Below are 25,617 nucleotides of genomic sequence, written 5' to 3'. Positions count from 1 at the left end.
TGTCATAAATCAGTGATAGAGTACATGGGACTTTTTGTATGAAAAAAAACAAGTTCAAGAAAGATTTACCTTTGAGACCTTGAAGAGGTGTTGCCAGTCAAGAGTAGATAGTGCTGTGCTAGATGCTGCATTAGTCTGACTTTGTATGGTGGCAACTTCATTTGCTCATGTCATAAACATAAACAGAAGGGCCCTGCTGGATCAGGTTGAAAGCCCAACTAGTCCAACATCTAGTTCTCACTAACCAGATGCCTATGGAAATCCCACAGGCAGAAACAAATTGGCCAACTTGTTTTGTCCTTTGTTCATACTAATAAGGTTCTTATTGTCAACACAACCATCTTCACTTTTCCTTTCATTTAAGATTTTATTATTAAAAAATACCTAACGTGTATATATCTAGTAATGTCTAAATAGCATTAAATCCAGATCACTCAAGTGTGCTAACCTAGTTTGTGTGTGTTGATATGGAGACAGCCAGAGGGGGAAAATATGTGAAATACGTATTTTAAAACTCTATAGTTTATTCTTCCTTTCATAAGCAGAAGTTACAGGATTGCTCTCAAGTTTGCTGATGATTCCAGAGTAACTTTCACTACTGTTCCATTGCAAAGGAGGTGAATCAGTTGTTAATAAATCACAATGTCTTTCTAAGTTAGCTTGCATTTTTGGGTGTGCCAGGGAAGGAAAATCCCTAAACAAGTAAGATTCTTTGCTGGTTCAAGTGGAAAGTATTTTGCATAGCTATGAGTCATTTAAGTCTTTTACAGAAAAGCATCTTGTCTCCTCGCCTTTGAGTTTTAGGAGTTATAACAGTATTGTGCACAACCAAATAAGAAATGTTAACTTTGCTGTGTAACTTCCATGTAGGGGCCTTGCCCCTGCCCTTCAGCACTTTTCCAATGGAGCTCTTTGTTTAGCTTCATAAAACAGTGGGTAGTTTTCATAGCTTACTTGATTAAAAACAAAGTATCAGTGAGCTATCAGTAACAAGATCCTCCTGCCATTTAGTTTATTTCTTTTTAGTCTTCTGGTGTTCCGTCAAACAGATAATGCCAAGATACAACATTTTAACCTTTTTGGTATGCTGATGCAACAGATTGGGCTGTTTAAAATTACATGTCATGTTGATAAACTTAGATGCATTGCCAAATGCACACAATATAGTTATTTCCCTTCTTTGCTGATCGGGAGCAAAGATACCTTCACCAGTGATTTGACTGAGAGGTTATTTGAACCACTGTCTCCCCTAGTCCCAGCTTGACTTACAGGTGATAATTTTGCAGATATTTTGATATCTGATTGCAGAGCTAAGCTGCTCATTGGAGCACATGTTCTTTGTGACCCATCATGGTCTCTTGTCCAAACTAGTGTGCTGTTTTCTGTAGTATTTCAAATGGGAGTTGGGAAAAGCCATAGAAAGCTTCTAGCAGTTGGTACCACTACAATCTATGGGGGTGGTGGTTTGCTCCAGAATCTTATTCAGTAGCTGAGTTGAATGGATCAGTGATGATGATAATTTATATACCACTTTGTGCCCACAGGTCTCAGGGTGATTCACAAAATAAAATTGCAATATAAAAACGTAGACTACATAATCCAAATAAAAACAGAAACAACCAAATAACGCCCCCCCCCCCATTTTCTTTAAGGGCATTGGATGACAATCAACCAAAGTCCTGGTTAAAGAGGAATGTTTTTGCCTGGCACCTAAAAGTGTATAATGTAGGCACCAAGCGAACCTCCTTGGGGAGAGCATTCCACTGCAAAGGCCTGTTCTCATGTTGCCACCCTCCGCACCTCTCAAGGAGGAGGCGCACGAAGAAGGGCTTCAGAAGATTATCTTAGGGTCCGGGTAGGTTCATATGGAAAGAGGTATCCTTGAGGTATTGCAGTCATGAGCAACTAGCTTCCTTGCACAGAATACCTGAAGCAGTTTTTTAGGCCCTTTTAAGTACAGTCTATACTTGCTGATATTTATACATCTACAGCACTTTAAACATTAAAATATATGTGGCTACGTAACTCCTGCATCCCACCATTTCATTAATGTATTATTGTCAATTTCCCTTTTTGCTATATGGACTGCAGCTGCATCATATTCAATAATATTTTATTCGTTTTACTTACGAGATGGAATTGACTGCACAGAAGCTGCTTGCACTCTGGACTAGTCAACTTCACCACTCCACTGACTTGGGAATATGACTACATTTGCTAAAAATGGTCTTTACCTTCATCATTACATCTGTAACCTACTATTGCTGAATTAGCTCCAGTTCCATAGTAGGGTGTAATAAAAGTAGCTGCCAGACAGACATTACATACAGTCTTACTCTATTGAAGATTAGTTGTGTTCTGTATTCTGTAGTGCACCTAATTGCAGATGGTCCAAAGCTGAATGGATTTTGCCTCAAACTCCTTCATTTATTAAGGTTGTCATTTAAAATAAATGAGATAGTTCATATAAGTATACTTACATCTGATGCTAGCACCAAGCAGCTGGAAATATTCCAGCCTTTAGTTGTGATTCAGGAGAGCTACATATGCAAGGGGCTTGCACTAGTTCAGCAGGTTTAGAAAAGCATAAAAGATTTTTATGTGGGGGTGGGGGATGAATGCTCTACCTCTTGGAACACTGTGTTTTGAGCTCACATACTACTCTCATAGTTCTTTGGGTCCTAGTCTTTGGTTCCAGTCAAACTGGAAAGAATAAGTTGACTGAAAACTAAGGCTGAAACTTTATCACTATGCTCAAATTAATATGTATATCCTTATCTAGAGTGCCCAGGTATTGAGTGATTCTAGTGCATATACAGTGTAGTTTGGGTTCTCAAGTATTGAATTGCTGCTTATGCTTTCTAATGGTATTGGTGGCATTTTCAGTACAAAGCAGTACAGTATCTCACTTAAAAAAAAAAAAGCTGCCTTGTGGATCCAACGTGGTAAATTTCTAACTGCTGGAACGAACTTGTCGTGACAGTTACTGAACTTGCTGCCTTGCTCAGGGGATTGGGCAACCCTAAGTGTGCTAGCAGACAGCAGGCATGCCTCCGATTAATGTGCTTCCGAAAGACTGGAATGATGAAATGTTGACTCTAGCTAGAACAAACACTGCAATACTGTATGCCCTTGTACATTCCAGGCATGTTACCATTAAAAAGTGGTTCATCTCTTTCCTCCATATGCAGTTACTAGCTTGGCTTCAGAAATGAAGGCGAATGTAAACTGAAACATTTCTGCTCCAGCAAATGATACCAGAGTTGTCAAGGGAATACCCATATTCAGAATGCAGCAGCTACGCAGAACAGTGTGGATGGCTCTTGTTTCATTGTACTGTCTCAACTCTCAATGGTCCTGCACTTATATTTTCTTAATGGCAACAACATCACAACTTATGGTTCAAGTAGTTCCTTGAAAAAGGCAGCATGTCCTGTCTTAACACTAATTTTTCATGTATTATAGTTAAACAATTAGTTTACTTTCTAGATGCAGAATTGAAAGAGGAATCATTTGAGCTGATTTTGTGTTTCTTAAATACAAATGGAGTTTCTAGAAGCCACTTTTGTACAGAATTGAAACCTCATTTAGCTGTCCTTTCTTTGTAAGCAAGTGTATATCAAGAGGAAGTAATTCATAGGTCATTGCCCAGCCCCTTTCACAAAAGGCAAAGGATAATAAATTTTGTTTACATTTTAGATTTTATTAAGTCACTGTAATATCAAAATGAAGGGGGAGAATTCTTTTTCTTTAAAGTAGAAATTATTCATATTGTGGCTTCAGGTATTCCAAGCAAGCAAAACTATCCTCTTGAGCAACAGCTTCCTGCATATGGTAGTAATTTTCAAACCACACACTAACAACCAAATGTGAAGACAGCATTTTGCTCCAGTGCATAAAAGCTAGAATTGGAGTATACCAGTTCTTTGCCTCTAACACTGCAAAACAGTGTCAGAATTGCAGGGGTGTTAACCAATAATAATAATTTTGTTGCTTACTTGCTGCCCATCTGACTGGGTTGCTCAGCCCTTCTGGGCAGCATCTAGCAAAATACTAAAAACAGTCAAACATTAAAAACTTCCTTAGAGTGGTGTCAGTGGCTGCCTCAGGTCTCAGCTCACAAAAGACCAACGCCAAGCTCTTCTTATATACAAGGATGTTTATTGCAGTTCATTATTGATTCCACAACCGAGGCGCGCAGCCCCGAGTCTCTAACGTTAGACATTTGAAGTCCCCTCTGAATCGGTCCCGCCCCTGCACCAACTTAAGAGGCTTGTGCTAGACCACCTCTTCCTGTCTTTCCTTTTCCGCAGGGTCTTTCTGCCCCCCTGGGTTCCTTCCCTCCTGCTCTCTCCTGAAGCGGATTCCTGAGATGCCTGTTCCCCCCTCCTTCGTGCTTTGGGGCTGGGCTCCTCCTCCGGGCTTTCTCCATTTCCGCGCGCCTCCACATTTGAACTTGGCGCGCGCTCGCTACCCCTGACCTTCCTTTTGACACTTACACTACTCCCTGTACTACTCTCCGCCTCTTCCGCCAGGACGTTCTCCCCAGATCTCCTTCCCCTGTCTCTTTCCTGCTCCGCTCCGTGTGTCACACTGGGAACCCCCCTCTCTTCCCTTCGTTCCTGCTGGGAAGCCGGCCCCGATCTCCCACTCCCGCTCGGGGTTTCCCTGCTGCTTCCCTGCTCCTGGCAGGTCCCCCCTGTGACCCCCCTTGTCCTGACTAGGGGCGCCCCCTCCTGAGAATCCTCCGATTCACTTGAGAGACTCATGGAAGATCTCAAGTCATTGTCATCCTCTTCCTCACTGTCCTGGGATTCTTCCTCGTCGCTCTCCGTCTCCTCCCTCACCTGTGCCTCTGTCTCTGAACCCCTGACAAGTGGGTATGCATTCTAGCACAAACCTTCAGGACAGATTGTGTCAGTAAGCTTCTTGGCATATTTATTAATTGCTACTAATCAAGGAAGGGTATTCAGTTTTAGTCCTTGAATACACACACAGCTTTATTGTGGTCCATAGACCCAAAGTACGCAGTATTTTAGTTCTTGGATACCTTTGCTGCATACAAATTTGGGATGTTTTTTGTCTGACTCCAGAGAACTGAAAAATTGCTTGTGTGGGACTTTTTCACAGTGATTCTTTTGCAATGCTTCTTGTGCAAATGGCACTTAATTCTTAGCCTTTGAGGCTTGTTTCTACTTGACTATGAAAACTTAAGTTGGCTTATTGTTTTCCTTACAGGTATTCGGTACAGTACAGAAGTGAGTGTCGATGAAGTGAAAGCTTTGGCTTCTCTAATGACATACAAATGTGCCGTAGTGGGTAAGTGATGTTTGTAAAGGTCCATGTACATTCAGTCATTGCCAATGCTATTTAAGAATCTTGAGGCCATGTCAAACTTAAATCTCAAGCATTACATTAGAATATGAGATGGGCTACTTACGTATTTATTATATATAAAATATTTAATTCCAACTGTTCTTCATTTGATGTTTTCAGTGAAGCAGTTATCTGCTTAAAATGAGAAGAAATTTAGGTTTAGAATTGAATTAGCATAGCTAGCCTTTATTTAAGCACTTGACTGTTAGCCATGGGCAACAAAGAGTTGCATGCAGCTAGGGAAATTGGGTTGTGGAGAGAAGATGGATCACTTCAACCCTCTTCTGTGCCCAGCATGGAAACCAAGCTGACTGCCAGAGAAGAAAAGCTACCTTCACACCCAACCTAGAAATATAGCTGCTGCAGGAATGACAGAACTCATCCCTTCTCTACCATATCCCAGCAGTCTAGTAAACATTCTTTGCCAGTTAGTAACTTTTGTGAACTTTCTAACAGGGCTAAATTAGTGGGATGTGTTGGCAGCAGAGAGGGTTTATATGGGGAATAACCATATTTACTGATTAACAGGATTTGGGAGCACACCAAATCAACCTACAATTTATATGGTGTTAAAGCTGCCTGTTAAGCCCCACTAATTCATAAGTCAGACTTAATTCATTGTTTTAAAACATACACATAGGCCAGTTTAGGTGTTCCCTTTTTAAGGAGGGATTAGGATTATACCTCAGGGTCCTATAGTCTTTCCCCTGCTTTCTTTCCCAGCTTCGAAATCTGTGGGAATTTGGGCTCAGCAAAATTCTTCAGTTTCTATGATTTATCTCCATATATTTGTGATTCAGTGCCAGTTAACAATCTGCATTGCTTTTAAAGGCTTTTTATGTTGCTGTACGCCACCCTGGCGTTTTGCAAGGGGGGGTATATATATTATTTTGTTAATAAAAATAGAAAATGCCAAATACTCATCACCAGTAGTGGCAGGTTCTGTTTTCCCCATCATTTACCCCTACTCTTATTTTGCAAGTTTTGTATTCTTGTTTAACTTAAGCACAAACATTTGTTTTCAGACGTGCCGTTTGGTGGTGCAAAGGCTGGTGTAAAGATCAATCCTAGAAATTATACAGTAAGTTCCAATCTGACAGAAATCTTTTAACCAGCATGCTTAGGTTGGGTAAGTTTGAGAAATAACTCTGCTATAGTAGGGGTGGAAATCTTGTATTCTGTAGCATGTTGAGGAATGAAACATAGGCAATGTATTCGCAATTTAAGGTTTTAAAACAAGTAAGGTGTTTCAGAATCTCCTGTGTAAAAGGTTACATTGCTTAAATTTATTTACAGGGGTCCACATATTTTGGCTGACCTTGTTAGCTAACCAAACATTTAAATTCACCAAGACACTGCTCTCCCCCCCCCCCCAGAAGAGCTGGATGTTTTCACTGTTCCTCAAACTCATTGCAAGGTTGGCGTCAATCCCATGTCTCCTTCCTGCTGTTCCAAGTTTAGATCCAGAGATTGGATTAAGAGGTTACTCCCGTAGTTGCACTGCATTTACAAGGTGCTTGGAATGTTTCAAGCACAATGTAACTGGGGGGATGTGTCCCCTACACCAAGCAGAGTTGTTGTAGTATGACTAAGAGCACATAAGCAATGGAAACACAAGTATTGTTGAATGTTTTTCTTGGTAAAATCTTTAACATATGACATTAATGGTTGATGTCTTGGGACCTGGACCTTAACTGCTTTTTTGTTATAGGATAATGAATTGGAAAAAATCACAAGACGGTTTACCATAGAACTCGCAAAGAAGGGCTTTATTGGTACGTTATGCAGCAACTGCTGTAACAATTGCTATGAGAAAGATGGCTCAGCAGCATTTTCTGCCTTTATCTCTCCAGAAAGGTTTTAGTAGTTGCTTAGCATGTTTTGAGTAACTCATGCACCACAGTGTAACTGTTGCATTTATCACCTCTAGGTACATGCAGAAATGCCAAAGTGCTTTGTATCTTTCCTCCAACAAATCTATCAAGTTAGACTGTGTCTGGGCTGCACCACTTCTGATTGCAGATTCTTGTGACTGAATGCCGAGAAGAGTTTTAGCTTCTCTTTGACCTGCTGGTTCCCAAAGCGCAAAGAGTTATTGTTTATGGAGGTGTACCCAGTCATGCCAATTCCCCCATATTGTTTGAAGTGGTACAGCCCAGACACAGGGTTACTTCCCCAGTGAGAATTGAGTGACTTGCCAGATAACACCTTCCATCCAGTCACTGAGTAGAGCTCTCATATTTATAATACAGTGGAGTTTTATTTAGTAACCTGTCCAATATTGGGGCTCTCCTTTATCATGAGGGATGGAGGAAAGGGCATGCTGGAAAAAGGGAGGATGGGAATCTTTCGTTCCATTAACTTACTTTCAGATTTAAACCATTATCTCTTCTTTTTGAAACTCCCCTTGCCTCTTTTTTCTCTAAGCTTAAGCTACTTGGTCTTTACTTAAAACAGGGATTGCCAATATCTGAATCCAAGAGGTTGACTTTAGCCCAAGGTCCATAGTATATTGCACTGACATATACACATCTTCTGACCCACTCATAGGCGGTCAGACTGTACCATAAGAGCAACATAACTTTTCTAGTAAGGGCTTTGCCGTGTGATATTTGGGTAAAAATTTACCAAACCTTGATTAAATTTTAGTGGTGCCAGTTGCAAAACTGCTTTATGGCTCAGATCTAGTTACTGTTGGTCATCTCTACTTGAAAAGAAAGATGTTGGCATACTCCAGAGTATTTAGTTGCTTTTGTATATTTTTCAAATATACCAAGACCTTGTTGATGTGGTTGTGGCCAGGGTTGCACATGTTTGCATGTATATGTAGCATAGACTTGTTCAGCAGCTGTCACTTATTTTTGCTTTCTTTCCTAATAATTCTGAACACTATTTACTTTGTGCAGAGTTAATGCTTTCATTCTATGGCCCCAGAATTGCACCTGAGTAGCTAACAGCTGTGCAAACGTAGCAAAATAGCTCTTCTTAACCTGGTCAGTTTGCTATTCAGAGCAATTTTGTTACTGTTAGCTTTTTCATGCTGGTCGAAGTTGTGCCAGTTTTAAAGGAAGTTGAGGAAGGAAATTGAAGCTCCACCTTGTAGCAACCAAAAAACAAGGCTTTGTCATAGCTTTCCAAAATAACCTGATGGTTTCAGAAATGACTATCTTATACTGTGTTTTCCAGCCTTTACTAATGTCCCTTATAAGTTTCACTAGTGTGTGAATTGTTCTGTTTCCATTTTTTTGATGTGAATTCCCCCCCCCCATAAAATTTTGAATGGCTTCTCATAACCAGGCATAACTCTGTAAAAAGGGGCTTGTCCCTACATGAGAAATACTGCAAAGAACTGAACTGCTTCTGGTCTAACAGGAAAATACTTCTGTAAATGAATTATTGTTATCTTTGCCTTGTTTTCCTGCTTAAAGATATTTCTTCAAAAAAACACTGTACAGTGGTACCTCGGGATGCGAATGGGATCCGTTCCTGAGCCCCATTTGCATCCTGAATGGAACGCAAGACGCGACAGCATGTCTGCGCCAGTCGCATTTCTCTGCGCATGCGCGTGACATTATTTTGAGCGCATGCGTGAGCTGCGAAACCTGGAAGTAACATGCTCTGTTACTTCTGGGTTGCCGTGGAGCGCAACTCGAACGCGCTCAACCCGAAGCACATTCAATTCGAGGTATGACTGTACAGGGATTCTAGGCTGCCAGTAATCCTAAATGCACTTTCACGCCAAAACCATGAAGAAAATTAGAGGAAAGCATTAAATACCTTTTCCCAGAGTAAACCGAGTAACACAAACTTGGTCCTGAGTCATATTAACGTGAGACACAAACATCTCAGTAATATGGAACATGTGAAAAGCCGGGAATGGTTCCACTTAACCTCACATGTGGCTCTAGTATACAGTGCTGCTGCATTGGTCTATAGATGATGATAATTAATCATCTGATCCAGAAGTCTTCCAAGCAGCCTCCAAAATGTGGGTGCATCATAAGAAATATTGATTCATTGTTTATAAACCACAAACCAGTACTGTACTGTATTGTAGTTCACAAAACGGTGTAAGAGTTGCTATGATATTGATCACTTAAGGTTGGCTGTAAATTGATACAATTGAGACTCGTGTTTGAATTGTGTTGATGGTTTTAATCTTGCCTGCAGGGCCTGGTGTTGATGTGCCTGCTCCTGACATGAGCACAGGTGAGAGGGAGATGTCCTGGATTGCAGACACCTATGCCAATACCATAGGACACTATGTAAGTTCTGAGTGAAGGCACACGCTTTAATTTAGGTAGAATTAGTCAACCCATTTTGCCAATTGTGCAACATTTACCATTTCTATAATCTTAAGCACTATGACTAACAGATTTGTGGTATTTCGCATGTGCAATACAATGCAGAAGGCTTGTATCACTTTTTAACAAGCCGGCACCACAGTCATTTGTATTGCTACTTGAGTCTTATTCCTGATAGAATTTTGGCGTTAGTTTTGAATGTACAAAACTAGTAAAAGCTGTTATAGCAGTTGCTTGATGCTTTTATATATTGCAGAGTAAAACAATTGTAATTGCCTCTGTTTCAGTACATCTTTGGGCTGTTGTTTCATTCTAAATTGGTGGTGTTTAAAAAATTTGGGTAGCTTCACACATTGATGAAGTTAGTGTGGCTACATTCTATGAACCATAATGTTCCCATAATATACATCCATACTTGAGTTTTTCTATTGCATGTACACATGAGAAGCTAAGGCCCGTTGCAGCCCCCAGGAACTTGTACATATGGTAGTAGAACCTGTTCCCCCAATCTTAATTCTTGCATTATAGAGTCGTATACCTAATGTTACTCTAATGCAGTGCCTTCCAGATGTTGTTGAACTATAACACTCATAATCTCTGGTGAAATTATGTCCCATGCTAGTGTGACTAATGGGAGTTCTGAGCCTAACATCTGAAGGGCACCCAGTTGTCTACCTCTTCGGTAATGTACAAACCAAGGAAAAATCATGCTAAGAAAAGGCTGGGTTAAATCCTGTTCTGTTGTATACTAGTTCTGTGTGTTAGGGAGCCTCTTGAATATTGCTGTTCAGGCCTATTCATAAAATGAGATTCAGGCCTCTGAGCTACTCATACCTGCAACCACCAACTGGAACCAGTCAGACAATAGTAGCTGGGGGTCACACAGGGAATCTTGATTATTGGGACGAAATCATTGTAGTGATGGGGAAGGCCTATTCCTGAGATTTTGTCCAGCTGCCGCAAGTTGGAGTAGTACTGGCCAGTGGTCAAATTCACTCTAAAGCTGTCTATACAGTGGTACCCCGAGTTATAAATGCTTCATGTTATAAACTCTGCTAACCTGGAAGAGTTACCTCGAGTTGGGAACTTTGCCCCAGAATGAGAACGAAAATCGTGTGCCAGCGGCGCAGTGGCAGCAAGAGGCCCCATTAGCGAAAGCACACCTCTAGTTAAGAACAGTTTCAGGTTAAGAATGGACCTCCGGAATAAATTAAGTTCATAACTAGAGGTATCACTGTATATTTTTATTCATTGTAGTATAACTGGAGGTGGACCTTAGTCTCTTAAAAGAAAAATAATTGTGGTGGTTATACGTCCTGCAAGGCTGGCTTTGTTTTGCCTCTTTCCATTTAACACTTGCTCATCTCTGAATAACAGGGCACGAGAATACAGAAGTATGCCTCCTGGTAAAGCAGTTTGAATTCCCTGTCATAATTTATACCACAACAGGAAAAGTGTTTCTTTTTCAGGATACAACAGGCTGGCCTTTGAGAGTTCTTAATTATTCATGCATGAGAAAGCTTTTGAATAATTCCACAGCTCCTTTGGCTAGATTGCTGTGAGTTAGCATTTTGCTTGTTCAAGGTGGCTATGGAAACAAGTTTCTGGAGCAGCTTCTTCATTCGGCCTGTTACATTCAATTTATACTTTGTTTGCAAGTTAAGTGGCAAAATGATAAAGATTCTAATAAACACAAAGTAGAAAGCAATGAGAAGTGTTAAGATTTAAAGTCTTTGTTGGCCCACAAGCATGTTGCTGTGATTAAATTCTACTGTAGCAAACTTTTTAGTATTCAGGACAGTAGACCAGTGTCCCTCTACAGTTTTTGTTTTCCTCTTTTATCTTGTGATTCAAGGCACTACTTCTAAGAGATTTTTTGTCCCTGGGAATGTTTGCATGTTAGTTCTGGGCATCGGATGCCTAAAAACAGGCAAAACATAAGTATTGGGGTAACTTAGTTAATAATTCTCTGCAAACCTGCAGGTTTTAAGTGTCAGTTGAAAATCTCTAGCTCAGTAATTGTTTCATGCAATGTGTTGCCCTAGGAATTAGTTTGAGACTTGGTGTTTCAAGGTTAGTCAAATTGAATTGTAAACCCAGTTCATTTTCAGTTCAAGTATTGCCTAACTTTTTGAAGCAACAGTGTGGCATGCCTCACGTGCATTTAAAGTGAAAAAGCTTAGTTCTGTAGTCTTGTATGAACTTCTGCTTTCAAAAGGGCATAGATAGGCATGCATGAAAGTGTTTTGTGGGGTTCAAAAGCTTGCAATAAGTAGGAGTTGGCAGAGTTGTTCATTGTATATTCAAGAAGAGTAATTTCCCTTTCCCAAAAGCATGAGTGACATCTTAGCTGTAAGACAATCTAGGTGACTTTCTATAAAACATTCTGATGGTGATCCTCAGATGTTTCCTGCTGTAAAATCACAGTCCTTTCCCAATTCAGCACAGACACCTGAATCTTGACAAGCTAGAAATGGCCAAGCTGCTCTGCAGCACCCATTGATTCTGTTGTAGGTGCAACAGCTCCCAACCAAAGTGTTGGGTGCCAACCTGCCTGTGGAGCCACAGCTGCTTCCAGACCAGTTGAGTCATGCAGTATCTTGTCCCTGTTCATGCCCTGCACTCTAGGTGTGCCAAGCACAACACTCCACACTGTTGTGTGATATAGCAGGTTTATGGACTGGGTCCTGTGGTTGTGGGATTGTAATCCCAGATGCACTTGCTATGAGAGAAAACACTAATGCTCACTTGTGAATGAAGCAATTCTTATATGAGTCATCAGCAAAAGAAAATAGTTTTATGCTATGAGTCAGATGTTGTTCTAAGGCGTAGCAAGAAGAAGAATGCTGCCGAGAGTTTTAAGGGGCTCCTGCAAAAAGTAAATTTAGAGATAAAGAGGCAGTTGAAAAATGGAAGGAAATGGAAGTTTGTTAAGGAAGTTCAAATTGTCCAGAACGTTGGTAATATGGGGAATAAGCTTTCCATCTGTCATTTGTGGGAGGTGTTCCCTCCAGTGGCAGCCCTGTGTTATGGAAGCACACAGTGAACTTGACACCAGACTGCCAGCTTTTCGTGGTGGTCCTCATGTTTAACTCACCCTTTGTGTAATGAATACACATGTGCTAAACTACAAATTAACCAGCCAGCCCCTCTCTGCTTTGTTTTCATTGAGGGAGCAGTGAAACATGCTTCAGCTGTTTTTAAAGAGTCTGAAAAAAAGAAGATGAAACCAAAAAAGTGCAGAAAGAACTATATAATTAGAAGAGTTACCCTGCTATGCATAGGCTTGGATATCTGCCTGGGCTTTTAACAAATTAAAGGATTATGCTAATAGTTTTCAAATAATTGTATTTTATGTTCCCGTTGCCAGATTATTTTAAAGGTGATTAAACAGCTTTGGCTGATTTAGTTGTAAACTGCCCATAGAAGGTTCAGATCCTCTTATGTGCTATTGCAAAGTCGACAAAGTCTACCCAAAGTGGATAATATTTTAAGCATAGTTTAATTGGGATTTCTTATAAGCTTGTTTTAATATAGCAGGGTAGCAAAGCTAGACTAACATGCTTTTTAAGATACATTGAATCAATAAGTGAACTATGAGGAAGCTGTTCCGTTACCTAAAGGGTGCAAATGACATTTATGAACCATTCAAAACTTGGGTGTACCCATTCACAGAAATCACTAGTGTGTGTCATTACTTGTCAGGAAACCCTGCTGTGAACCAAATCCACCCCTTGAGCAAATGCACACTGATGTAAAATCTAATTAAAAAGCTGTTTAAAAATATGTCAAGGTGATCTTGAGTAATCTGGTATCTCTTCTTTCTGGCAATTACATTAATATTTCTGCTAAATTTACTACATGGCACTTTGCTGGGCAGTAAGCAGATCCTCAAGGCATCCTATGTCATGCAAATGCCTTTAAATTGGTGAAAGTACAGTATTGTGATAAACTGATTTGTTTGCAGGAGCAGCAACTAGATATGTTGACTTCAGTGAAGCTAAAACACATTAGACATCATTAACACATAAAAATTCAGATGTTTTGACAGATGTTTCCCATGGGAATGAGCCTAACTAATTTTTTTTATTACTTTTTAGGACATTAACGCCCATGCTTGTGTCACGGGAAAGCCAATAAGCCAAGGTGGTATACATGGTCGTATCTCTGCCACAGGCCGTGGAGTCTTCCATGGAATTGAGAACTTCATTAATGAAGCATCCTATATGAGTCTGTTGGGAATGACTCCAGGATTTGGGGATAAGACATTTGCTATCCAGGTAATTTTGTCTAGAATAGTAACCACACTGGAGAGAAAAGCTTTAAATGATAATATGCATCTCATGGGATATTGCTAGAACCTTAAAGAACAGACGTGGCACACAGTATGACATTCAGATTCTGCTAAACCAGACACTGTAATTGACATTGGTAAAGAGGTCTAGCTCCTTTTCTTTTTTCCTTTTGTATTGTGTCAGATCATAAGCCTGCAGGAAGTGACTTCATAAAAAATCTTTGTGTAATGCTTAGAAAAAATGTGTGCATTATATATCAATCATGTTGGAAGTAGTATCTTCTGTAGATAGGTCCTTTTTTTGTAAAGCAACCTCCAGTGTATGGGGGTTTCATGAACATACAGTAGCTGCTGTACTGCATTCCAGGTCCTGTGCCACCTGCGTAGTCTGAAAGTAGACAACTTTTTATTCATTTATTAAAAGCATTTATAGCCTACCCTCCATCTCAGTGGATTCCAGGGTGCAGGACAAGCTAGTTTCCATAAAATTTCATGAACAGCCAAGCATAATAACATAACAATAAGAGCAACTAAAACCATGGAGCTGGGTAAATGTCACAAATAGTACTTCTCTTTCTAATATGATTGTATCAGTCAGAGTTTTGAATTTTACAGTTACCTAGAGTTCAGAAACTTGTATTTGTATTGCTTGCTAGAATCCTTTATTTAGAGCTACGTAGAATCAAATTTTAGATTTGTTAAAAAGGAAAGTTGCCCTTGCTAAATATGGGGTTGTACTAATGAGTTACTGTATTTTTGCCAATTAATAAGCGAGAGGGGAATTCTGACCTGTGAAAACAGGGATGCCAACACTGCCGCTCTGGAATGCTTGTGTTGGCAGAGCTGAAATGGGGTGTGCCTGTGCCCAAACAAACAGGGAAATAATAAGGGGGAAAATGGAGACAGGCAAGCTTTGTCCTTGAATAAAGCTGGAAGTAGGTTGCATCCTTTCCCCTCTGAAGTAACTGATTCAAAAATTAGCTGAAATAGGCTGTACAGACTGCTAAACTGTCAGGGCTGGAGTCTGGCGTAGGTCAGCAACAAAACAATAAATCAACTGAACCCAGTGAAATTATTTATTCAAGGAAACCAACCACAGCTCTGGCCTACTTGTCTCTGAAACATTTTCTAGGAGGTCTTGCCCCGATGAAGTAATTGCAAGGACTGAAGGTCCCCACCTTCCCAGTGCCCACTAGGGCTCCTCCTCTCCAGGGTCTTTCCTACGCAGTCTCAGGCTGCATCTGCACACAACCAACCTCTGCTCTGTTTGTCTCATTTCTCTGTGAGTTATAAAGACCACATGGGAGTGAAGCTGGTTGGAGCAAGAGCAGAATACTCACTGGCTTCTGCCTTGGAGTCTGAAATGTGCCCTGCAGCAGCCTCTTCCTGTGCACTAGACCCTGTCACCTCTTCTGCTTCTGACACCGCCTCCCAGTCTGCTCCTTCTCCCTCTGACTACTCCTTGTTGTTCCACTAGGCTCTGATCCTTCTTCCCCGGGGGATTCCTTAGGGGTTCCCCATTTGGTGCCTCCCACCACTCCTCTGCATCCAGCCAGGGCATGGCATATGCTAGTGCAAGTTTACTTGCATCCTAAGTAGTCATTCCTAGTGCAAACATCTAGGATTGGGTTCCAAAACCATATGAATTTTCCTCTAGGAGGATCCAAACCTCCTCTTCTCCAGCTTAAAGAGTTCAGCATCAGCATTCCAAACTACTGGGAAGAGGAAGAAATATTCTTGAAACTGAGTATCTTTCAGTGTAACCTTTGTGAAAACTAAACACATTGCTTTAATGGGTGGTGGTGAAATCTTTCATGGACTTTCAGCTAATTTCTTATATCCCCAGTAACAAACATGGCATCCCCTGAAATGTGAATACCGTACCTGACCATAAGGCGCACGTAGTTTTTAGAGGAGGAAAACAAGAAAAATAATAATCTGAATCACAGCCTCCTTGAGAGGAGCGTGATCCCCGCAGAGGCTTGGGACGCTTGGGAGGGACGCTGCGCATCCACCAGCCATATGGTTGATGGGGCGCAGCTTCCATCCTAAGCCTCTGCAAGGATCGCTCTCCTCCTGCAGAGGCTTGGGAGCCTTTCCTTCTCCCCACTTTTTTCTCCCTCTCCCCAAGCAGCACAGCCCCCTTTTCCAGCCTCCTCCTCTCCATCCCTTTCACCCAAACTCCTCAGGCGACGCCTGCAATTTCTCCCCTTCACTGCTGCCTCTCCTTTGCCCTCTACCATGACTCTCCACTTGCAGCAACCTACCTCCTCTCCCTTCGCCCCGCTTCTCAGTCCCCCTCCTCTCCGTCCTCTTTCTCCCCTCTCTCGGCAACTGCCTCTTCCCGCCATCGTCCAGCCAACATCCCTGAAGCTATCGGGAAAGGGGAGGCCGTCGGCTAAGCCTCTCTCAAAGAGAGCGCGAGGCAGTGTCGCACAGCCTGCCTGCCTCTCCCAAACCTTCCCGGGGCTTCAGGGGAAAGGGAAGGCTGCCAGCAACCCGGGAGGGTGGGGCAATGGCATGCATCGCACTCAGGTGATTTGGCTCCAGGGACCACACATTCACTCCATAATACGCACAAACAAAAAGTGCATCTTAAGGAGTGAAAAATACGGTAGGTTGTGATTTAACCAGCAAAGGTTTTGATATCTCCCGTTTATTTGTACAGTGATCTTGAGCCTAAATATACTTCTCTTCTTTACAGGGATTTGGCAATGTAGGATTGCATTCTATGAGGTATCTTCATCGTTATGGTGCAAAATGTGTTGCCATTGGAGAAAAAGATGGCGCAATTTGGAATCCTGATGGACTTGACCCAAAGGAGTTGGAAGATTACAAATTGGTATGAAAAACTGGTTCTTGATTTCATTGCAAATTTGTACAGCAAAATTAAACAACATATTGGCAATGGAGAAGGTACATTTGAGTATTTTGATCAATAAAACGGGGGAAAGTGTTCCATAAATGTGTGTTAGGACTACTCAATATACAGAATTTAACCATAGATTTGTATTTGGAAAGTATATCTGCTGACTTTACCATTAAGGAAATTTCCTTAAGAGATCCATATAGCATCGATCCGACTGCTCGACTGATGTACTTCTGACTGGAAAGTATATTCTCTGTCTAGTGGGTGTTTAAACCTCCAGGCATCAATTAAATTTAAATTTTCAATCATTGCAAAGAAGGTTTGTGGTAATTTCCCTTCTTTTGACTCTGATTTCCTTATTGTTCTGTCCATCTCTAAAGAAAATACTCCATTCATATCTCCTAACATAATAATATTTTGGTCCATGTACTCCATTAGCCTGTTTTTTAAATCTTTTAAAAAATCAGCCTTCTTTTCCTTCGGGGCTTATATTCCTACAATTACAACTTTCCCCCCTGCATTGTAATTTGTGTCGCAATCACTCTTCCCAATTCATCTTTAAATAATAATTGTGTTTCAAATTTGGGCCTAATATACAAAGCTACTCCTCGTTGCTTGGTGCTGTCTGATGATACAAATTCCAAACAATGTCCTTTGTTTATCAGTAATCTGTCTTTTAGCAATATGTGTTTCTTGTAAACAAATTGTATCTAAATTTTGTTTCTTTAAAATATGTGCTATTTTATTTACTTTTACTTTTCCATTCAGTCCATTTACATTCCAGCTTAATATTTTCATATCTGCCATATTGGTTAGGTTTCAAAGTCTTGTCTTGTCTTTTTTACTTTTCTTTTTCTTCCTATTTTTATCTTCTTCCTCCTCCTGACTGTCTACACTATCCTCTGATTGTTCTGGGTCCTGTCCTCCTACTGCACCTTCCAGAGCGGGGTCTGTACCTCCAATATCTTTATGATACTTCCTACAGAATTTCTCTTACCTCCTTTTCATCTCTGATTCTATGTTTATAAGTTAAAGAGTTACCTTCTGGGTACTCCCAGTGGTACCTGGTGTCATTTCTTCTGAGAGTACCTCCAAGGTCTTTAAATGGGGCCCTTTTTTTTAAGGAGTCGGGGAAGGACTTCTTTATATAAAATAGTTTCTCTCCCCCCAATTTTGAATTTATTATTATGAGTCTGCCATATTTTGTCTTCTATCCACCCCAAATTTAGGTGTATCAGGCAGTCTCCAGGCCATTTTTGGCCCTTGCTTGTTTGGATCTAATTCTATACCTAATTCTATGGAATTAGATATAGAAGCAGATTGGATTATTGAAACTTCTGTTCTATTTGAATTCACTGGAATGAGCCATTGACTTCCCTTTTGTATCCAAACAGCAACATGGATCAATTCTCACCTACCCAAAGGCACAGCCCCTGGACTGCCACATTCTTGAAGCAGACTGTGACATCCTCATCCCAGCTGCCAGTGAAAAACAGTTAACAAAGGCCAATGCCCACAAGGTCAAAGCAAAAGTAAGAGGAGCCTGCAGAATAAATGCTTGATAATGGATCCAGAAGTTGTGATCTTCTTGCTGTGGAAAAATTGTGTTATTTTTGATCACAAGTTTTTCTATATTCAGCTGTAATATTTTATTTTATTTTCCAGATAATTGCTGAAGGTGCTAACGGACCCACAACTCCTGAGGCAGATAAAATCTTCCTGGAAAGGAATATCATGGTTATTCCGGTAAGGTATATAATTCCTCCATGCCAAAATTAGCATTCATTTTTTTTTAAAAAAATACCTGTTTTACATGCCAAATATCTTCTGGGAATATAAAACTTGGCAGTAAAAAAATGTGCTATCATTTTGGAGTGCATTGAAATTTTTAGCAAAATTCCCAATGATTTTAATGGAGCTGGATTTGTACCCTATGAATATCCATTTTCTGTATAGCAAGGGTGGTACAGGGGAATACATCACAACTTGATGCATAACTTTGTAAATTGATAGTTAAAAAAGAAAACCACAGAGTTATAAAATTACTCAAGGACTCAAGTTGAGAATGAATTTTGGGCAAGGGATCCATCCTGGTTGAAGATTAATTGTATCCCATACAAATAAGCCTACTAACACTGATCAGATTTATCTTTCCTTTCACTTCTGTATTTCCAAGCTGTTACTCATAACAGAATGGGGTGTTTGAAGGCTTTTTCAGTGGTGTTTCAAATATACACAATTTCACTTAAACGCGTGATGCCTTCGAATGTAACCCCAGTGTAGGGGGGGGGGTACCTGTACTGTCATTTAGCCTAGTTGGAATGTAAAGGGAAAGAAGTGCAGGCTTTTAGTACAACACCCCATTTCTCATCACTCACAGCCACATTCTCACAAGCCCCTAGTCTGCATCCAAAGGAATGGGGTGCTTCTATGCTGCTGCTCCTCACTGTGGCTTGACTTGGAGCAGTGATATAGTACTCCTTGGACAGTGCCAGCCAACCTTAAAGTCCCACAGGCAGATGATATATATGCTAGCCCTCTATTCCATCCCACAACAATATCAAACCTATAGTTACGTAAATCCAACTAACAATAACACCCACAACGTAACTGGCTGTGTTTAACTATGTGAATTATTTATACATCATATAAACATATCTCTTTTCACATTATCAAATTAAGTAGAAGCCATTAAAACCAACATTTTGAACAGAAAACACAAATAGATCAGTTCTTATATATGTAATGTCCAAATAGAAGCTTTTTTGTGTTCCACGTACGTCTTTACTAATACAAGTGTCGGACGCGACAACTTTAAGAAGCAGTACTTGTAGAAAATGAACTTGTTGTTTGTAATGTTCCACATATGCCTTTGCAAAGTGTAGTTGTATGCAGTTGCTGTATGCAGGTATCAGACGAAAAATACGAAAGAAGTTAAGACAAGGATTCCCGGAATAATACTTTGTTTTGCCCTGCCGGGCTTCGTCAGCCATGCATACTCTAAATAATTGCTTCTACTTAATTTGATAATGTGAAAAGAGGTATGTTTATATGATGCATAAAGAATTCATATAGTTAAACCCTCCCACAACCCGGCAAGAATGCTGGCCTTTGCTGGCCTTTGCCTAGGTAGCAAAGGCATAGCTCCTGATTGACTCCCCTTAAGTCACTGCATTCCAGTTGTTAAGACAACTAACAACTTGACTTGCTTTATCACCTTGGGGTTTCCATCTGCTGTTGGTATCTTTTTGGCTTCCAGTAGATCAAACATTGCACAGCTGCAGGAGGTAATACCTGAACAATCGTCTTGATTTTAGGAGTAGGGGGAGAATCCCCATGAAGAGTAGTACGGGTGGCAATGTCATGGAAGGGAAAGCTCACATCTGAAATACATTATGAGAGAGTCCAGCAATGGGGTGCAAGAAACCACCTTGGGGATTTGGGGGGGGGCACTTAACCACCCTCTGGCACTGCCTGTGCCTGTAGCATGTTAGCAGCCAGTGCAAAGATGTTATACTCTCCAAGGTCTGCTTCTGACTGCTGCCTCCTCAGCTCCCTCTGCTTCAACCCCCCACCCCAATTTAAATGCAGCAAGATGAGATGGAAGAAGCTGCAAAGGTGACACCCAGCAACTGAACCCGATTTGAAGTGTGTTGTGCTCAATGAGTGTTGCTATCTGTAATAGCAGCTAAACTGGATTTTTCAACCAGCTTTATTTTTCATTTTACAAAGTGGTACTAGAGTTTGTGATATTAAAAATTTCTGTCTGTTGCAAAGCGTACCTTTCCAAATTACCATCTTTTGCAGTTTTGAAGTAGGCTTTACGTTGCCTACAATGCATTTTCTTACCAAAAAACACACAAAACCTTTCAATCTTGTCCTATTCAGGATCTCTACTTAAATGCTGGTGGTGTAACTGTGTCTTACTTTGAGTGGCTGAAGAACCTGAACCATGTCAGCTATGGTCGCTTGACTTTTAAATATGAAAGGGACTCAAACTACCACTTGCTAAGTAAGTATAACAAGTACTGCACACTTTATGCAGATTCAGTAATAAATTGTATCATCCCATCTACTAATAACAAACTCACTTTCTTTAGAAGATTTCAAGTTTTGTGAATTAGTTTATGATATATTCTGACAGAATCTTTTAGTAGAACTTGTTTTTGTATGGCATAATGCAATAAATAGAATAATATTGCCCAAAACCCCCCTATGTAAATGCAAATAAATAATACTGGAGAATGAGATTTTCTGTTCTATAGTGAAAGTTTATAGATACGTTTCTGGCAATACTGAAAAGCAAATTTCAGCTTAAAAGTGGAAGTAGATACATTTTGCATTAGTCTACAAGTCTCGTCACCCGGCTGTCTATCTTTGAATCTCTTCAGAGTTCTGTCTTCCTGCAGCAGAATTGCTTCAGGTGAAATATAGGAAACTTAGAAGTAGCAAAGCAAGTGCTTCTGAGAGAGACTGCTGAAACTTGCCTTCTGAGTCAGCCAGGGCTGCACACTCATTGAATACAGCAGGATTTACTTCTGAATAAGCAGGCATAGGATTGGATTGTAACTGTCTGGACTGAAACTTGCTTCATTTAAGAATCATGCATAGGAAAGCAGCATGACTTATTTATTTCTCCCTCCTTCAGTGTCTGTCCAGGAAAGCTTGGAAAGAAAGTTTGGGAAACATGGTGGAAGTATTCCAGTTGTGCCTACTGCAGAATTCCAGGATAGAATATCTGTAAGTAGCTGCTGCAAGATTTTGCTCGTTGCATATCTGATAAATGTCTATTGCAAAAAAGGAAACCAATCTGTGGGCACAAGTTGTATAATTGTCAGACTAGAGTAAAAATACCTTACTACTTATAGTATGAAGGACATAATATGTGTTTTGTTTAGCTTCTTTCAGTGGGTTATAGTTCCAGAGGTTGCTGAATTTTGGAGGGGAAATGCAGGTGGTTTTTTTATATCTACGCACAATCTTTGTTAGTCCATGGCAGCTCATGTTGAACATGTCGTGCTATAACAAGCCCCAGCTGGGTACTAGAGGTGGGAGCTGGCAGACTCCCTAGATTGAAGCAACTTAAATGTCAGACCACATCAGTATGGCTGCTGTAGGTGGGTTACCAGTAGGTTGACACTAAAAGGGGTCTCTACTTTGGGGGGGAGGGTCACACAAGTGTAAGACACTACCTCTTGATGCTTTTCTTTTGGTACCAGCCCAGATGAATGTATTCTGACTAGTGAGGAGGAAAGGAAGGAAGTTATTGAACACAGTATGGGGTGGGAGCGCTTCACTTTCTAGGTGAGAGAGAGAGAGAGTGGGGGCCCTGAACGTTTGACAAAGTGCTGACACAGGGATGCAGCAAGATGCTCTCGTGCTTATCGACTCTGTGTACTTTCTTATGCTTGAATTGATACCATGGTACTACGTGCCTTGGCAAAGTTTCCATTGGGGAACAGGAAAGAGTGTGAGTGTCCCATTCCAGTGATCACAGGCAATGGGGCAGTTGGCAAAAGTGTATGGGGGTCACTGTGGGAGATGAGACTATGGATACCTGCGTCCCATGCCCCATAGCAAACTTCTCCCCTGTCCACAGGTTCCTGGTAGTTGTTTCACTGTGCCTTCTGACTTTGTAGTGCTGTTAATTAATGCTAGTGACTTATCCATGATTTTTTTGCGGATGAATGGGCCAACCTGGGATGTATTGTGAAGACCTGGGAGGGTGGGGTGGGCAGAGTAGATCTGACTCCGATTTGTCCTCCTGGATACTCTGTGCAACATCCACATAGACTGGGGAACTGTCTTGCTCACCACAAAGGTGTGTTGCCTTTTGATAGTCCTGGAAGGCCTGCAGCTGGGACATAGAGACTGGCTGGGAATTTGCAGCTTGCCACAATTGTTGTCTAACTTTGAATATTTACTGACACAGTACTCTGAAGTGTGCTGAATACCATGCATGTTATATACATCCAGGATAATCTATTGCTTGGCTTCCTAAATAGAAATTCCAGAGGGAATAGCCTTGTTAGTATGTCAACTGAATATAAACAGTTAAATTAAACACATTTAGGTTGGTTTGGCTTTGGCTAGTTTCCTTTTCTATCCAGCAGTTAAAGGGGTATACAAAAAGTGGCATAATATATCAATCCCTTAAGCACTAATATTAAAAAAATACAAAATGGGGTCTGTGGCTGGTTTCAGACTGACTACTCATTGCAATTCTTTTCAATATAGGGTGCATCTGAAAAAGACATTGTCCATTCTGGTTTGGCCTACACCATGGAGCGTTCTGCTAGGGTATGTATTATGTAATGTTGGAAGCTTTAAACTTGTGTTGACACCTTATATCCAAAGGTAAATTGCAGAGGCACATAATAGGGTGAAATTGTTCCTCCTCGCTCCAGTTTCCGGGTTGCATTAATCAGCATTGGGTAACCTACACAGATCATTAAATGAACTCTATAATTTTTCTAACTTGCTGATGAGCAAAAAAATATTCAACAAGTAGTGGAGGCTGTTCTGCCTGGTGAAGTGCCTGGTTAGTGTTGCTTTAGGCTGCCCTGTTCCCTGTTGTAAGCTCAATAGGAAGCCCTTTTGAGCAGAGTGTGTACATGCATATGATTGCACTGTCTGTCTCAGTTAAACCAGAGTGAATACACTGAGGCAGCTCCTCGTTTCTACCATCTGTCTGGAATGGCAGCTGACTTAAAATGGTTTGCTCTGTCATCAGTTCTGTGGTGTGTTTCTCAGCCTCTTCCAGGATCAGAGTAGCTGAATGTCAATGCCCCAACATTTAGAAAGAATGGGTAGGTCCCTGTGCTTAATAAATTGTAGAAGTATTCAGTTACCACTTTATTGGCTACCTTGTGCCATTTAGAAAATGAATATGAAACCCAAGCTAATTAAGGAGCATTATATTCCTTATTCAATGACTTCTCCAAGTCAGATCAATATTAACATTGTATGTGTATTCAATGAGAGCTCAGTAAATATTTTGTACTCACATTGTAACATTTTTGTATTCTCTAGCAAATCATGCGTACTGCTATGAAGTACAATCTAGGTCTAGACTTGAGAACAGCTGCCTACGTCAATGCAATTGAGAAAGTCTTCAAGGTGTACAATGAAGCTGGCGTGACCTTCACATAAACGGATAGTCATCTGCCAAGGTCTGGCACCCTGTTGCATACCCTCTTCAGAAAGCGTATTTCAAGTTTACATATAACCACAGAAACCCCTCTTTTCTCACTTAACTATAGCGGATATGATTCTCTGTTGGCTTCAGTTTGAGTTGGTCTTTCATCATTAAAAAATAAATAAATCTGGGGGTTAGTGCTTCATGCCGAAAGATATCTAAAGATAACCAGTTCATATGCACTTGTTTTGGGGGAAGGGGGGAGGTTCTAATTATTCTTTGCCATGAAACTTTAAAAAAGGTACCTTTTTATTGTATGAATCTGTGGTCTAGCCACAATAAGCAACCTAGCAAAGCTTCAGATCACACGAGTGTGTGCTATTGGAGCAAATAGCCAACTATTCATGCACTTTGGTTTTCAAACAATAACTCTCCCAGCTTTGGCACTTTGAATAAAGGCCTTGGATGATCAATGCGGTGGCATTATCAGCGACAGAACGGGCCTCCTGCAGGGAATATCTTTGATAGGATTCTCATTTTTACACTTAGCAGCATCATATACCTGGTTCCCCTTAGGCAATGTGTGTTTCTTTTTATAATCTGTGCTCCTGTTACAGGGATGCCTTTAAATCATGTACTCATCCTCTACTCAAGCACTGCAAGGTGCACGTAAAAAGATGGGTTCCGGGAGCTAGTATTTTTATAAGCTGAAGCAGTATCATTGTTGTACAGGCACCCAGCGAAATTATCTCTTGTGTTTAATCTTATCGCAGCATATTCATTAAACTTGTTTTTTAAAATAAGAATTGACATGTACTTGAGCATAATCTTAGGTAGTCCAAAGAACTTGTGTAGCCTCTTACTCAGTTGTGTTTTATTGTCTGAGAGCTTTTAGCGTTAGCTATTGCCTCAATGAACAATTAAATCATTGGCAACAAGGAGGCAAGCTGCTACTACAAACTTTGTGTAGTGTCCTAACATGCTGACTTTGTTCTCCTTTTTTTGGCGGTTTGCATATTCTGAACATAAATAGTTTAATACAGAGAGGGCCTTGAAGCCAGGACTTGATCACAGTTTTGAGGATTCTTGATAGGTATTTTGTCCAGAGGAGTCCTATAAAAGTGCCAGGTGTATTTATGTAATGAATATGAATGTTTTTTAAAAAAAAACCAAACCCAAGCCTTCCCAGAACTCATGCTTTTTTCTAGTGACTTTGTAACTCATGACATAACATGGTAACAAAAGCAATTATTAAAAGTTGACCTTTCCAAACATATGCTGGTTTGTGTTTTTCATAGCTTTTCGCAACATCACGAGAGCTGAAACGTTCAGTGTAAATAGAATGAAGCTGGATTTGGAATTAGACAGAGAACTTTTCATGCATCTTTCATAGTACTGGTAATCAAATTTGTACAATGTGTAAACGTTCCTTGGTTTGAATTGGGATGCTACAAAGGAGTTACTGATGCATTTTATTCCTGACGGCTGTTCAACGTATGCAAACTATTTTTGGTGTTATAGATATCAAGTGTTGAGCAGACGTGTGTGAACAGTCCCTTGAGTTTTCTGAACTGTCCCTTTCCTTAAACTTTGCATTTCGTCCTGAACCCTTTCCCCCCTTAATGTTTCAGTTCTT

General features: G+C 40.6%; 1 protein-coding gene across 1 annotated transcript in view; it reads left to right on the top strand.

The window, feature by feature from the left end:
- The window catches only part of GLUD1 (glutamate dehydrogenase 1), a 34,276-nt gene extending 9,021 nt beyond the window's left edge, over positions 1-25,255 (top strand). Inside the window, exons 2-13 of the mRNA XM_081192360.1 lie at positions 5,239-5,319; positions 6,402-6,457; positions 7,088-7,151; positions 9,547-9,641; positions 13,781-13,960; positions 16,679-16,816; positions 18,238-18,375; positions 18,509-18,589; positions 20,732-20,855; positions 21,492-21,583; positions 23,081-23,143; positions 23,876-25,255. Of these exons, the coding sequence (XP_081048486.1) occupies positions 5,239-5,319; positions 6,402-6,457; positions 7,088-7,151; positions 9,547-9,641; positions 13,781-13,960; positions 16,679-16,816; positions 18,238-18,375; positions 18,509-18,589; positions 20,732-20,855; positions 21,492-21,583; positions 23,081-23,143; positions 23,876-23,995 (1,232 nt within the window). The 3' untranslated portion in view covers positions 23,996-25,255. The remainder of the gene's footprint in view (positions 1-5,238; positions 5,320-6,401; positions 6,458-7,087; positions 7,152-9,546; positions 9,642-13,780; positions 13,961-16,678; positions 16,817-18,237; positions 18,376-18,508; positions 18,590-20,731; positions 20,856-21,491; positions 21,584-23,080; positions 23,144-23,875) is intronic.
- The last annotated feature ends 362 nt before the right edge of the window (positions 25,256-25,617 follow it).

Source organism: Podarcis bocagei (assembly GCF_964188305.1).
Source record: "Podarcis bocagei genome assembly, chromosome: 4".
NCBI lineage: Eukaryota > Metazoa > Chordata > Lepidosauria > Squamata > Lacertidae > Podarcis > Podarcis bocagei.
The sequence above is the reverse complement of the archived record's forward strand: the minus strand, read 5'-3'. Positions and strand labels throughout refer to the sequence as shown.